The sequence below is a fragment of the Crocodylus porosus genome, unplaced genomic scaffold (assembly GCF_001723895.1).
Source record: "Crocodylus porosus isolate Cpor-Errol unplaced genomic scaffold, CroPor_comp1, whole genome shotgun sequence".
NCBI lineage: Eukaryota > Metazoa > Chordata > Crocodylia > Crocodylidae > Crocodylus > Crocodylus porosus.
Window position 1 is genome coordinate 26,799,192 of NW_017728916.1, and position 15,050 is coordinate 26,814,241.

At 48.8% G+C, this 15,050-nt stretch overlaps 1 protein-coding gene across 1 annotated transcript in view; it reads right to left on the minus strand.

Moving 5' to 3' along the window:
• The window catches only part of DNAH9 (dynein axonemal heavy chain 9), a 388,028-nt gene that overhangs the window by 143,735 nt on the left and 229,243 nt on the right, over positions 1-15,050 (minus strand). The window contains exons 37-39 of the mRNA XM_019536510.1: positions 9,369-9,604; positions 7,730-7,852; positions 2,586-2,790 (exon numbers count right to left, since the gene is read on the minus strand). Coding sequence (XP_019392055.1) covers positions 2,586-2,790; positions 7,730-7,852; positions 9,369-9,604 — 564 coding nt within the window. The remainder of the gene's footprint in view (positions 1-2,585; positions 2,791-7,729; positions 7,853-9,368; positions 9,605-15,050) is intronic.

Here is a 15,050-nt window from a genome sequence, read left to right on the forward strand (position 1 = left end):
GCTCCCAGCAGGGCTTGCAGCATGCCAGCTGCCTGCTGGGATCAGCCTGAGATCCTGGCTGGCAGCAGCTTCCCAGAGCCGGGGCAGGCTGCAGCTGGGAGGCTCCAAACAGCTGTGCCAGGCTCTGGCATTAGCTCCACACTGGTGCATGCTGGCGCTCCTCAGAGCAGGCGGTGGGGGAGGGGCTTGAGGCAGCATAGCCCAGGTCTCTTCCTTGCTCCCAGCACGGAGGTGATGAGCCCAGAGCAGCTGTTTGTAGCCAGCCCAGGCTCTGGGCAGCTGCAGCAAGCAGCAGGCAGGCTGCAAACAGCTGTAAGCAGGCTGCCAACAGCTGCACCAGACTCCAAAGCTCCAGCATCAGCTCTGTGCTGGTGGCAACTGTGTGTGCACCTTGGGGCGGACAGCGGGGCAGCACAGCCCACCCCAAGGTGCCCGTGCAGTCGCTGCCAGCACAGAGCTGATGCCAGAGCTGTGGAGCCCAGCGCAACTGTTTGCCTTCTTAAAGGGGCAGAACGTGGCCTCCATTGTTATTGCTATGTTATAGCCCAGGGTCTTGTGTTTCTGTTGTCATCTGTACGAGTGGACTGGGATGAGGCTACTAGGGGAGGAGGAGGCCTCACTGAGGCACAATATTTTGTACAGTCCCAGTGCCAGAGGGCGCAGTGACAGGGGCTGCAGAGCCCCAGTGCTGGAGGGTGCAGCAACAGAGGCCAACAGATCATCAGAGGGACAATATTTATATACCACCTGCCAGGCATGGGGTGTGGTAAAGGGGAGGTTTTGGAGCCATGTCTCTAGCCCATAAGGCTTAGGGTGTGCCATGAGGCACCAACCTGGAGTGGAATCCAAGAAGAGATCCAAGAATACACAGGTTCTAGTGGGGCTCAGCAGGACTGTGGCCACATAGAAATACGTGGGCAGCCTCCCTACTTGTTATCTTAACCAGCAAAACATGGCAGGAAGGATTAGAAGGCACCCGCAGAGCGAAGCTGGCATAGTCATGGAGCCCTAGAGGCATCATGGCCATCCTTGGGGACCCTGTGCCATGATAAACAACGTGACTATGCATCTGCACAGGTAATGGAGGAAGTCTCCCTAATTCTGGTTGTCTACTTCAGGATGTTGCTAGCAGCCACATATTAGATATCTAATTGGTGAAATAGGACTTAGATAATAAATTTATGCAAACTTATTTAACTGTTTGTTAGCATTACATTAATGTAGACGTTTTATCTTCTGAATTTCCTAACCCTGATTTTCCAAATGACTATCAATGTTGAGTGGCTAAATGCAATTTAAAGCCCCTGATTTTTGGAAAGTCCAGATGAAAAAAATTAGATCTCTTCATGCTTCTCAGAAGGCCCCAAAATTGGGGCATCCAACAATGCTAGTCACTTTCAAATGCATTGGTCAAAATTAAACAAATTTAATACATTTGCATTTGTTTTCCTCAAAGCAGAGACATACAGAGTCAAAATTCACAAGTGTGCTGCTGCTTTTGTTTTACTTGGAGCATTTAAAAAAATCTTTGGCTAGAAGCCAGCTTCCTATCTGAGCAACATGATGGATCTAGCTTGGCAATTTAAATAATGGGATTTTTAAATGAAAGGTTAATATTGTGAGATATTACAAAATGCAAAACAAAACAAAAAATACAGAGAACATTGTGTGTGGTAAACTCATGCACATGATTTCCTTCAATTGTTTTCCTGAAGGATGTGTTATAATAAACTGTCTCACAGCATCTTTACGCTATGACCTTAGAAGTAAGAGATGTACTACTAAAATCTCCAGTCCACATAGGGAGAAATCAAAGTACAAAGAAGTAAAGAGACTCATTCAAGCATACCAGTAACAAATATGAGACTATAACCCAATAGTACTTCTGACTCCCAGCCCAGAGCACTCAAGCCATCAATCTCCCAGTAGCCCCTTCATGTACATTAGATAACCGGGACTTCCTGATGCCTGTCAGACAGAGTAGAAAATAATCAGAGAGCTGGGTTGAATTTTCAAAACAAAATAAAAGCAAACAAAAATAACACGAGCCAGAAAAAATATGGCAAACATGCCCCACAACATATTTTTTTCAGTGTTATGTAAATGAAAAACAACTGCATAGCTATTCGGCTAAGATTCACTAAAAGCTTACATCGAAAGTGAAGCCACACTTACAAAGCCTTATAACCCAAAAGAGAATATTTTGGCAAGTTATGAAAATTAAAATGGAAAATTTTTCACACTTTAACAGTATTAAAAGCTCTTGTGATTTTATTGCAAGTCAACTGATATTTCATGCTGCAATTTAAAGCTTGAGATCCTGCAGACATATGCTTTTTGATTAGAGTTTCAATAATTCAAAAAAAGGAATTTTTTAGCCTTCATTGTTTTGGAGGAAATCTTGAAAAAATGACCCTATTGCTCTCTAAAAGGCTCAAAAACAAATGACAAAGGAAATGAATCCTACATTTATTATTTTAACAAAACTTCATGATTGTAAGCTTATGTCAAAATTTTCAACTCTGAGTTATGATTCTTGAGCATTTGTCAATACTGCCTTATAGTTTGTGCAACCAGTAACTAACCTTTAGTTCTTCCAGGTCAGGCCTCTCCATGCTCACTACAGCTGCTAACAGCTGGTCTTCCAAACCATCTCGAGTTACAGTAAAATTGATGAGGGTACACTGCGCTTGCATCTCAGGTTGGTAATGGGGATTTGCTAGCTTTGTGTGGAGGATGAGACGGAAATTGGGGTTATACTCACATTCCTTATCTCCAATTTTAATATACCTGAAATAGAAACAACAGGAGTAACTGTTCATGTGATTTCCAAAAGTGGTTTAGCCCAATTACTAATGCCATTTCTAGTATTAGATTATATACGTTGAATACATGCCCTATTTGATTCTAAGATAAGGGCTTTTCCCCCCACATTTACCGCAGTGAAAAGAACCCTCATTTGGAATCTAGTATGAGGCCGGGGTGGGGGGGACGGGGGAAGCGGAGTGGGTGCTGACAGGTGCTGAAACTCCAATTCTGGCCCCAGTCCTGGGTCAGGGTTGGAGTCACAGCTGCTGTCTGCCACCTTGCTGCCTCTGTGTTGCCTACCTCTCCCCTGCAGCAGCCTCAGGGTCCCTTTGCCCCCCTGACCCCACACACCCCTTCCTGCCACCCCTTTCTTCCCCCAACTCACCCTTGCTCTGCCTGGAACACAGAGCATCACCCCAACCTGGCCCCATAGCAGCAGTACCAGCATCTGCCACCATGTTCTCAGGGGTTGTTTGCTACATTCCCTTCTACTAAATTCTAGATCTTCCCCTGTTTTCAGTTAATTGATCAGACTGCCCAGCAGAGGGGCAGGGGTTAGATGTCCAAAGTGTGATAGAAAAGTTACATATTTCATATCAATGTTATACATTGAATAACTACAAACACCAATTCAACTGCAGTCATTCCATTAAAAAAATCACTAGCCAGTTATCACACATATCCATGCTGGTGTACTCTATTTCACAACTTTGGTATGTATACAGGTTAGTGGTCTCCTCATTGTTAAACCTCCCTACAAATCTTCCTACAAGATATATCATTTAACTTATCATTTACCAGGTATGATCTGTAAGGATTCTGAAACCTCCCTACTCATTTCTTTTTACAGCCCAAATTACCATCCTATAGATTAGGATCTATTACCATCCTATAGAACTTGTTAAACTAAGGAATGAGTACATTAAGGTGATAAACTAAGGAGAGACAAAAGGGGTAGGAGATGGGTTAGAAGCTGAAGCCTTGTCAAGTCAAGGTTTATTAAAGTTTTAGCATAATAGTGTCAGAGGCATAGGGCCTCTAGTCTATCCAACAGGTCTTATCAGTACTGTGAAATGCATATTTCCCAATCTCTACTGAAAATAGCCTTCCTGATGCATTCCAGGATCACATTTGTCTAAAGACCACATCACATTTATAACTCATAGTCGTCTTGCGACTGACAAGTATACCCGGGTCCTTTTCATAGAATGCTGGGCTGTTTTAAAACAAAGAACTTTTATATGAGATTGTCTAAAATTCAGAACCTTCCCAAAAACAGTTTTTTCCTAGAACATTTTTTAAATTATTGTCTTTAAAACTAATTTGCCACATTTATCCAAATCCAAGACTACTTTGAATTTAAGATACCCCTTGCCCCCCCAAAATTACTTCTATACATGGAAAAATTATAAATGTATTATAATTTTCCATGTTTAAAATTTAATTAGTGGGGGATCATCTTAAGTTTTTCCCCAACACTTCAGTAGGAAAAGCAATGGTAGCAGGACAAGTAGTGAGGGTGCAGGAAGTAGGGCAGGCAGTAAGCAGGCATGTAACTTGCTCGTTGCTTTATGGGGGAGCTTCAGAGGTGCTCCCCTCATCTCCTGGGACTTGATGGGCATAGGCATAGCTGCAGGGAGTGGTTGTACATGGTTCTGGCAATGACGAGCAAGTTCCTCCTTCTTTTGTGCACCTTCTCCCCACCTGACCTTTTCTCCTACCTGTCCTTGCCCTGCCCTTCCCAGAAGTAGCCACTGGGAAGTTAAACCCCTCCCCCTCCTGCTGTTCCCAGCTGAACCAGGCATATTGGGCAGCTGCTTCCTGTAGTCCAGCTGGAGCAATGCAGGAGCAGCTCCAGGGCTTCTCTGGGCTTATTAGCTGGCAACAATGGCAGAGATATGGGAAAGGGGATGGTTTCCTCTTCCTGTACCTGCTCCCTGGGGGTAGCAGCAGAGAGCAGACACAGGAAGGGGGGACGTGCCTACTGCTTCCACTGTTCTCAGTTGAGACTGGCACCCTGAGCAGTCACAGTGCATGGCTCAAGCAGGGCAAGAGCAGCTTTGGAGCTCCCTCCAGGATGCCTGGGTCAGCCATGGACAGCAGTGGCAGTGGGTGCTCCTCCCTTCCTATTCCTGTTCCTTGCCCAGAGCTTCAGCCACACAGAGAGGTACCATAGGGCATATCTGCATGAGAAGGAACATGCATTTCCCAGGGATAATTAGCAGCAGCATATATTTGAGTTCCTGCTAGTTGTCCCTGGGCAGTGCCCCTGCATACATGCTCTGGTGCATGGCAAGCTGCCTTGGGTGGGATAGAGGAGGCTGGGGCAGCAACTGGGTTGGCCCCGGCAGCTTTACCTGGGATCCTGGGTGCCTCCTGGGGCTCCAGCAGTGGCAATCCAGGTGCACAGAGCCTGGCTGGCAGCTGGAGTATGGCTCTGGCTGACCAGGCTGCTATTTTGGATGGTGCACTCTGTTGCCATGTGCACCACCCTGCTTTTTTCTAGCATGGATTTTTTTTTGACACTGGGATCTGCCAGGGTCAACCCCCCCCCACCATGTTGCAAATTATCAGCGTGGCATACACCTGCGTGAGTGGCATGTACATGCGCACTCATGTGGACGTGCTTATGGAGTGCTGAGCTCAGGCAGAAACAGTAACGGCAAAAGGGGGGTGCAACCACACAGCTACATTCTGTACCCTCACTGTTTTCCTCACTGAGAACAATTACAGGCCCTTTGTAATTGTTTCTTTAAACTGGGCACATCTGTCTACACAATACGCCATAATTCACAGTAGCCTATTCTACTGCACAGTAATGCGTCAAGGCAAAACCCATGCTAATGCACTAATGTGCAGTAGAATTAGTCTACTGCACATTAATCATCACAAAGAACTGTTCACCTTTGCCATTAAGCATTAGCATGGGCTAATGTTCCTTTATGTAGTACCTCATATTAGAGGGTGCCTATACATGAACAGTGAGACTGCTCTAATGCACTGGAATTCCAGCGCATTGGAGCAGACTCAATTATTTGAATCTGCTGAAACGTGGCAATTAGGAGTCAATTAGGAATCAAGATTACTAGAAAGGGGTATAAACCAGAGTCAGAGAGAGCAAGCAGAGTCCAGAGATAAGCCAGATCAGGAAACCAAGAGGTCAGGAAGCAGGTCAAGTTACCAGAGGTGTAATTTAAAGTCGCAAAAGCCCTGCTACCCAGATGCTTCCTGTTCCTCTCCCTGGGCTTGTATAAGGGAAGTGTTGGATCAGATAACAAAAGTAAGCCATTCAGGTATCAGGGAATAGGTAGACACTTGGACACTAAGAAAGACTTTAGGCATACTTCATTTAGTCTTTGGGTGTGTACACAACTTCAGGCAGCTTATCAAGGAGGCGCTCTAATTCACAGCACTTTTAAAAAAGTGCCAGAAGTTAGAGCTTTATTGAACCCAACAGGTGATTGCCTCTTGGGCAGGGGATGCTTGGAGCCTGCCTGCACTGGCCCTCACCAGTGGTGCACGTGCACCAGCAGCCTCCCAGGAGGCTGCTGGATTGTCCTTGTCTCCAGCTCCACCCTCTTGCCAGCTGGCAATTAGCAGCAGCTGGGGAAAGAGGGATGGAATCCCTGTACTGTGCATCCCCCCCCAGTACTGCTGCTGGGGTCTTGGGGGGTACCAGGCCATACCTCCACAGTAAGAAAGGTTCCCCCACACTCAACCACTGCCCCAGTTCTAGACAGATGCCCCAGTTCTAGGCAAGATGCTTGAATGGGGAGGAGGAATAGAGCCCCCAACTTGTGGGCCAGGTCCAGCTGCCCCAAGACCACAGCAGGCGGTAGCTGGGCAGGGGGTGGGGTACATACCACAGAGGAAGCTCCCTTCTCTCACCTTGCCTCCCTTCTACGCTGCTCATGGAGGAGAGAGAAGTTTTCTGTCTTCTCTCAGTGACAGCTCTAGGGGTGGGGCTGAGCTGGGCTGGTGCTTACCTGGGCTGGTACTCACCAGTTCAGCCTGCAAAGCTGCATAGATGTGGGCAAAATTGCCCCAAATTAACCCTTGCAACAAGGTGCTCTGCCTTAGAACATCCCTGTCTGATACTTCACCAGATGAGGGTTACATTTTTGCATGCTTAACCATGTTAAAAGCAGCCATGAAAACTGTTTACATTACAGCTGTACAGAAATTCTGGAGCTCATCACACACAAAACATAACTTTTGCAAATGCTTGGGAAGAGCAGCAGGCTGGTGGATTGAGATCAATGGCTGTGTTGATGAGGCTAAACTCTGGGGTTCAAGGCTGTAAGACTGTCACAAAGCTGAAAAACAGTTTAAACTGAAGGACAATGTTGGCACAAGAAGACATAGAAATAAACTGGCCATAAATAAATTTGAACTACAAATTTCTGAAGTCAGAGACGCAAAGTTCTGGAGTAGCCTTCCAATACGAATGGTATTATGCGTGTGAGGCAAACCCAAACTACATAGGACTAGAAGCAAAACACAAGATCCAGTTTTGTTTTGTTTTTGGCTAGCTGTATTAACATTGTTTTATGGAAGGAAAATAAAGAACAATAGAACAAGATATTTTCACAGTCACACAAAAAGACCATGACAAAATCCAGAAATTTTGGGTCCCTATTCAGCACTTTGACCACATGATCAACATGCCTTTCACCTTCAAATCACCTTAGGTACATTAGGTTCAAGATTAGGATCAATCCACTGTGCTAGAGTAAGTTTATAAAAAAAGGTCCCTTTCTCCAAAAATCCAAGAACTACCCAAGAACCAAGTTCAGTCTAGACCAATAGAGATTTTTAGTAATCTATTTTCACTTTTTTGCCCAAGAAGCTTTAGGAAAACTAAGAGAAAGGCCACATATGGATATAGAAAGGCATCTCATTCAATGTTCTGGATTCTTACCTTCCTTTCTTGATTGTTTCTTGACCAAGCAAGGGGCCCAAAACTGGATCTACAGATTCCTCCAAATTTTCAATCAAAACAACTTCACCTGCAGCAAGCGCTCGTTCCATAATATCCAAATACCTAGCGGAGATAGCTTTGGTATAGTAATGGCATACAGCAGACAACGGCATCAAGAAACATGAGCCCACATGGAACACTAAGAAAAGGTAGAGCACATACTTCTTTCTATATATACTTTGCCCTTATTCTACATCTTGTCTGTAACACTGAATTTGCTTTCAAAACTTTATTAAATGACTGTGGGAAGGGGTAGGCACTTTTAATATCCTATTACATCTGGCTCTATTCTAAATCTCTGTTTAGGCTTTCAGCCTTTCTCTGAAGTAGAAATAGATTTGCCACATGACACTGGGCAACACTATATATTACCCGTTGTCCAAAGCATCACCAGGTGGGACAATGGATAATGTGCTTTTCTAAGGCTTGCAGGGCCCAGTCTTGCACACGCTGGGACCACCTGCCTGGCTCTCTCCACTTACTGGGATTATGCCCTCAAGATTTCTGGGAGGTGCCTAGGTAAGTGGGAAAAGTTGGGGCAAGTCTCACAGATTAAAATAAACAGGTGATTGCCACTAAATAGTGGCACAAATTGATACCACAGTTGTCACCATCACTATTTGTGGAATGAGAAGGAGCCCATGTGTTTGTTTGCTTGGCCTCTGTGCCTCCATAAAATGTGTTGTGAAGGCACAATGGCAATGAAAGGCAATGTTGTTTCCACTCTGACTTTATAGGCAAGTTCTGTTTTCTCTCCAGCGCCCTATGGAACTGAACCATGTGGGGCATAAAGCCAAGCATATACTAGTACAACCTGAGCCTAAGGCATAACCCATGTACAGAAAATATGTATCCAGACAGCCAACATTTCTCTTTTACTCTCTTTGGAATTGTAACTAGGTAAATTCCCCAAAGCTAGCAAGTCTTAGACAGTTTTGGTTGTTTTACCCCAATAGCCTAGTGGTCAAAGCACTTGCCCACAAAGCAGGAGATTGAGGTTCTATCCTACCCTCCTCACTCCTATAGGGTCTAACCATGTAGTCCTCTGATCCCTTGAGCATAGGCCATAAATCAGGACTTATTCAGCCTCCTCACCAGCTTTTTTTTTGAAGCTGCTCCCCTGCCCTACCAAGAAAGTGAGATGTGTGTGTCCAGGAGAGGAACACCCCCCCGATCTAAGCATATATGGTTTAGTGAGATATCTTCTGCCCTACAAGAGACTAGGCCCAAGGTTTACACCCAATCTTTTGCTCCCCAGGGGGCAGAAGCTTTTCTACTTCTCTGCATCAATTAATACTAAATCTAAGGTACAGTGGTTAAAACAGCCTCCTCCTACTGCTTGTTTCAGGACTTATACTTAAGTACTTACATACAGAGCAGTGCACCTTTCTGGCCAGGCTGCATACAGCTCAGGAATAGGATTGAAAACTGGGTATAAGTGCCAAAAATAGCAGTTATATTAAGGGGTAACCAGTATATTGGCAGACAAAGTGAAGCAGGATTCTGCCCATGCTGTTCATCGTATTTGACAGGGAGCTAACAATGGTGTGTGTTATTTGGTATCATGGCTCATATTTACCCCTTCTGCCCAATTCTGATCACTCTTAGATCTTCACCATATTTTGTTTTAATCCATTTGATACCCTGGAGCTGGGGGTCAACCATGAGGGGCCATCGTTCACAGTTTGTAAGGATTGTGGCATTTTCTGTGGACATGCGATCAGCTGGCAGGCCCTCATTCTGCCAAGTTGCTATATCAGCATCATCTGTCAGCATTGTCAAAGGGTCTAATGATGGAGTAACAGGGATTGGGACCTGAAAGCAAAAAGAGAAAATGTTCCCATGAGTGTCATGCAAGGTTGCAAGCAGCAGTTGTCATATGTACTAAGGATGAAACAGAAGAACTGATTCTAATAATGAAGCTTACTTAACAATGCAGTCTGTGAAGGGGAGGTCACTCGCCGCTTCTCCACAGAAGAAAAACAGAGAGAGGAAAAAAAAAGGGCCTCTCAGGACACTCCACCCCGACCAGGGCCCTCCTTGGTTAGTGCTGGGAGGACTTCTGCTGGGTAGCCTGACTCCACTCCAACTGTCCCGCCGGCAACCTTGCTGCACATGGCTGCAATCAGGGATGACTTGGTGGCATTGGAGGCAGCAGTGGGTCCACCGACCCCTCACTCGCCTCCCAGCTCCTGGAGTCAGGTGGCAGTGAAGGTGATATTGAATACCTCCTTAGTGGGGGCCTGACCTAGGGGGTGGCAGAAGAGTCTACTGACCCCTCAGTCATGCCTCAGCCCACTGGACCAGATGGGGATGATGATGAGTTGGAGGTCCGGCTTTCCAAGCATTATAAGCGACCTCAGGAGCAGGATGACATCTCTCCCCACAAGAAGGCTGGGATTGCTCTTCTAGAACCGGTCCTTGACCCGGATGATGAGAAGAGGATGCTGTGCCTGAACATTGAGGGCATGGATGCTGCACTCTCAGGCAAGCTCTCACCTTAGGTACAGCCCAGCCACTCTTTGTTGGGGATGTCCAGCCTATTCTGGCGGACCCCACCCTGGCTTGCCCCCAACTATGGAGGTCTCCTGGCCTTCCTGAAACAGACTAAAGGACAGAAGAATGTAGCGGGGCATATCACCCAGTGGTGCACAGACCCTAAGCTTTTTGTCCAAGCTGCCAGAGCTGCAATGAAACTCATGCAGAGAGACTCGGGCACCCAGAAGATGGCCTACCGCCTAGAGTAGCTGGCACAGTGGATGAGGGACATGTGGGGCTTGAGAGGGTCCCTGGAGTAGAGTAGGGCATGATAGGTCCCCCCCCCCAACCTGCCTCTGCTGCCTTGATCCGTCCTTGGGTACTTGCTCTTCTTCTCACACCTTGCCTCGCTCTTCCTCTTCCATATCCACACTCGTGACAGTTGTGACCATTGGCACCTTTCAGCACCAATGTGTACAGCTATCTGGTGAAGCAAATGGCTGTCCTGGAGCTCCTGTAGCAGAAGCTGACGGCCATCGCTCTCCTCCAGATGCACTCCAGTGAGTTCAACCAGGTCTGTCAGATCATGGCCTGGTCTGCTGTGAACTGAGCCTGCCTGGCAAGACCCGCATGCAAGCGCCTTATTGGTGCTTCAGTGTCAGTCTGCTCCAAGACTCTTACTTCAGGGACTGCTTCACCAATTTCTGGTGGGGCTGGGAGGCTGCAAGAAATGTGTTACTCCTCCTGGAAACTATGGTGGGATGTGGGCAATGTACAGATCTGGGTCTTTTGCCAGCAGTACGCCCAGCTAACCATGAGTGAGCTGTGCCACCACATCCAAGAGATGGAGGAGGATGTGGCAGAGCTTGAGATTGCCCTGCTGGCCACTGGCAATGATGTGGCACTGCGCAAGAGCCTCTGGTTCTGCAGGAAATGTTCACAAGACATAGCGAAGAATGCAGCCCACTGGATGAGAATCCGTGGCTGCTTGCAGGAGCTAGCAGAAACTGATGCCCTGACCCACTTCTTTGACCTGGAGTGGCAGCAGGCAAAGTCTTGGATCACTTCAAGACCCCTGAGGGTTGGGTGATCACAGACTCGGGTGCAGTACGTGAGCAGGCCATCATCTAGCACAACCTGTTTGAGCCAAGCTGCCCCAAGTCCATGTGGGAGCTCCACGAGGGTTTACTGTGCCTCTGTGCCCTACAGGCCAGTGAGCTCAACTGGGAGCTGTCTCTGGAAGAGCTAGTGGCCGCCATGGCTGGCCTCACCTCCAGCAAAGTCCCAGGCCTCAGTGGGCTGTCTGCCAAATTCTACAAGGACTTCTGGCCTCTCCTTGGCCCCTGCCTCCTACGTGTTTTCCAGACAGCCTTGCCAACAAAGTTCTGCCAATCAGCTGCCACTGAACAGCGCTCACACTGCTGCCCAAGAAGGGAGACCTTGGCTGCATTAAGAACAGGTGGCCAGTCTCCCTGCTGTGTGTAGACTACAAGATTCTGGCCAAAGCTTTGGTGACCTGCCTCCGCACCGTCATGGCCTCCATCACTGGGCCTGAGCAGGGCTACTGTGTGCTGGGCAGGACCATCCAAGACAACCTGTTCCTGCTGTGTGACCTACTCACAGCCAGCAAACTCTTCAACCTGGACATCAGCCTCATCTTGCTAGACCAGGAGAAGGCCTTCAATTGGTTGGGCCAGGCCTACCTCTTCTAGATCCTGGAGGCCTTTGGCTTTGGGCCTCTCTTCACTGGGGCCCTCTGGTTCTTGTACCAAGACACCTCTCACTTGCTCAAGGTGAAAGGCATGCTCTGCGCCCCATTCCCTGCATGCAGGGGCATCCATCAGGACTGCCCCATGTCAGGCCCCATGTCAGGCATACTCTACGCTCTGGCCATTGAGCCACTGCTGCACACACTGTGGCACCACCTGAGCTGTGTGGCCCTGCCATTGGCCATGGGCCCATCCATTGGCCCTCCACTCCAGCTGTCGGCATTGCTCCAGCTCTAGCTGATGACGTGACAATCTTCCTCAACACCCAGGAAGATGTGTGGGCCCTGACTGACTGCCAGCAAATCTATGAGTGCATCTCCTCAGCCTGTGTCAACTGGGCCAAAAGTAACACCCTGCTGCTTGGTGCGTGAATCAGCATGACCCTCTCCTGGATTTGCCATGGGGCCTCACCTGGTGCCGTGAGGACCTCAGGGTCCTGGGCATGTTCCTGGGGCCACTGGCCTTCATGGCACAGAACTGGGACAGCCTTGAGGAAGGGGTGGAGGTCTGCCTGCAATGGTGGCACTGGCACCTGCTCTGCCTCTCTTACTGTGGATGTGTCCTCATCACTAACAACCCAGTGGCAGCAACCCTGTAGCACCAGTGCACCATACTTGACCAGCCACAGGACCTACTCAAGAGTATCCAGTGCCTCCTGTTAGAATTTTTCTGGGATAGATGCCATTGGCTCCCACAAGCCATCCTTTAGCTCCCTGTCACTGAGCGGGGGGCAAAAGCCAGGTCGACTTGGTAAGCAAGGTGGCCGCCTTCCACCTGCAAGTCCTTCAGTGACTCCTCTATGGCGAGGAGTGCCTACCCTGGCAACAACTGGCATGCTGGTTGCTGCAGAGGATGGGGGCCCTCGGCTTCAACTGGGAGCTCTTCCTTCTGGACCTTATGCTCTTGAACTGGGCGGTGCTTGTGGCCTTCTACTGCGGCATGGTATGAGCCTGGCAGGCCACCTTCTGCCTCCAGCCCCAGGCCTGGCACTTGCAGTTCCTGCAGCTGCTGAGGGAGCGCTTGGTGCACAACCCAGCCTTGCGGTACCCCGTGCTGAGCCTGGTCTCTGCCAGCCTCATGGCCACCTTCATCCAGGGGCATGTCCTCCACCTGAGCTATCTCCTTGACTCCACTCGGTCAGCCTGGCTCTCACGCAAGGCCCTAACCACTTGGCTAGGCATGCACTCTGTCTGCAGCATGAACCATCTCCTGCATGACATCCAGGGTGCCCTCCCACCAGAGGCAGCAGCCACCCTAGATGACCATCTCCAGAGACACCAGGTCCCCCATGCTGTGGATGCCCCAAGAGATGCTTTTACTGCACTGCTTCCAGGCAGTGACATGGGTTGCCCCTTTGCTTTTCTGTTGTGCCTTTATGCCTGGGTGGTTGATGTCTGCCATGCCAAAGTGCTAGTGGGCTGTCCCAATACACAATGGTGGTGGTGCCTGGGGCTGCCAGATTCTCCACTGGCCCACCCAGCTTTTTGAATGTCTGTCACTAGCCTTACTGTCTTATCAGACTTAGTCTAAAAGTCTCTCACCAGTTTCACTGATGTTTGTAAAATTTACTTAGGTGCTGCTGCACAAGGGCTCAACCCTATAATGTGCTAATTGCTCTGATCCTGATCCAGAAAAGTATGTGAGCAACCCCATTGAAAGTACACATCTACCAGTTATGTAAGAGGTTCTTCTGCTTCATTCAGGTCATGGACAGAGTGACTTGAGAAAACTGGCCAGTTCAACAGAAGGATGAAGTGGAGGCAGAAATTCTAGCAGGCCATGGAGGTTCCAAATCCTGTCAAACTGAAGGATTCACCCAAATTTCCCATGAGATTCATATAGCAGAATGCAGTAAAATACTCATGAAATCAACTTCATAAAACAAGCAAGTTCACCTCTTCTCTCCCCAGGAACATGGAGCTCTCAATCCGTCATCATAGCATTATAATCTCTGTCTCTGGACTTGCCCCACTGCCAAAATATCTATCTACTGCCTACACCAGAGTTCATCTTCATCTTCAGGCGGGGCATCTATAAGTGCATTTGCTGTGAGGTGGGTAAATAACCCTAGAGTAAAACCACCCCAGCAGGCATCTACACGTGGAGGTGCGGATAAGCACGTTTTCTGCTCATGACAGCATTCTACTCCCACCCCGGTCAGCCCTGCACCATCTCTCCTGTCACTGTCAGAGGGAGGGGGAGGCTCCAGCTGCAGCTCCTTTGGCCAGCTGCCATGTGTAAAAGGCACCCTTGCATGCTGCTTCCAGGCCACCTGATTTGCTGGCCTGGAGCAGTGTGCAGTGTGGTGGCAGCACACAGTGGCTCTTGCCGCAGCCTCTACCTGCCACACCATGACTGCTCGTACCCTTGGCCTCAGGAGCAATGTCCAGCACCCCAAGCTCCTGGTTACCATGCTGCTTGTTCTGCTGGCCCACGGAGACTGCTGCTTGGCACAAGTCAGTCTCAGCGCCAGCAGCTCTGCTGCATGATGCAGCTGCCTGGCCTGGCACATCGTGCCATCCCAGGCCCCCTGCCACTGTGCTGCTGCCACCCAGAGCCTGTGCTGCCACCTAGACTCCAGCAGGGATGCTGACAATGTACACCTGGATGCCACCACCAGGGCTGCCCAAGTGTTTCTTGGCCTTCAGCTCCACCACCTCTGGGCTTGCCCAACCAGCCAGGACTGGTGGCTACACATCATCCAGACCACCTGGGATGATGAACAGTGGCTCACGTCATTCCAAATGACTCAAGCCACCTTCCAGGACCTTGTCAAGCAGCTCCACCCATACCTGGAGCAGCAGGATACCACCATGTTGTGGCTTCTCCCCACAGATACCCAATTGGCCATTGCTTTGCTCAAGCTTGCCACACCCACCAGCCTCCACTAAGTCAGCTACCTCTTCAGCATGGGCAAAGCGACTGCAGGAAGCCTGCCATGGAGGTGTGCAGCTCACTCCAGGATGGACTTGTGTACAATCCCCTGGTGGTGGTGGTGGGGAGGCTCTGCACCC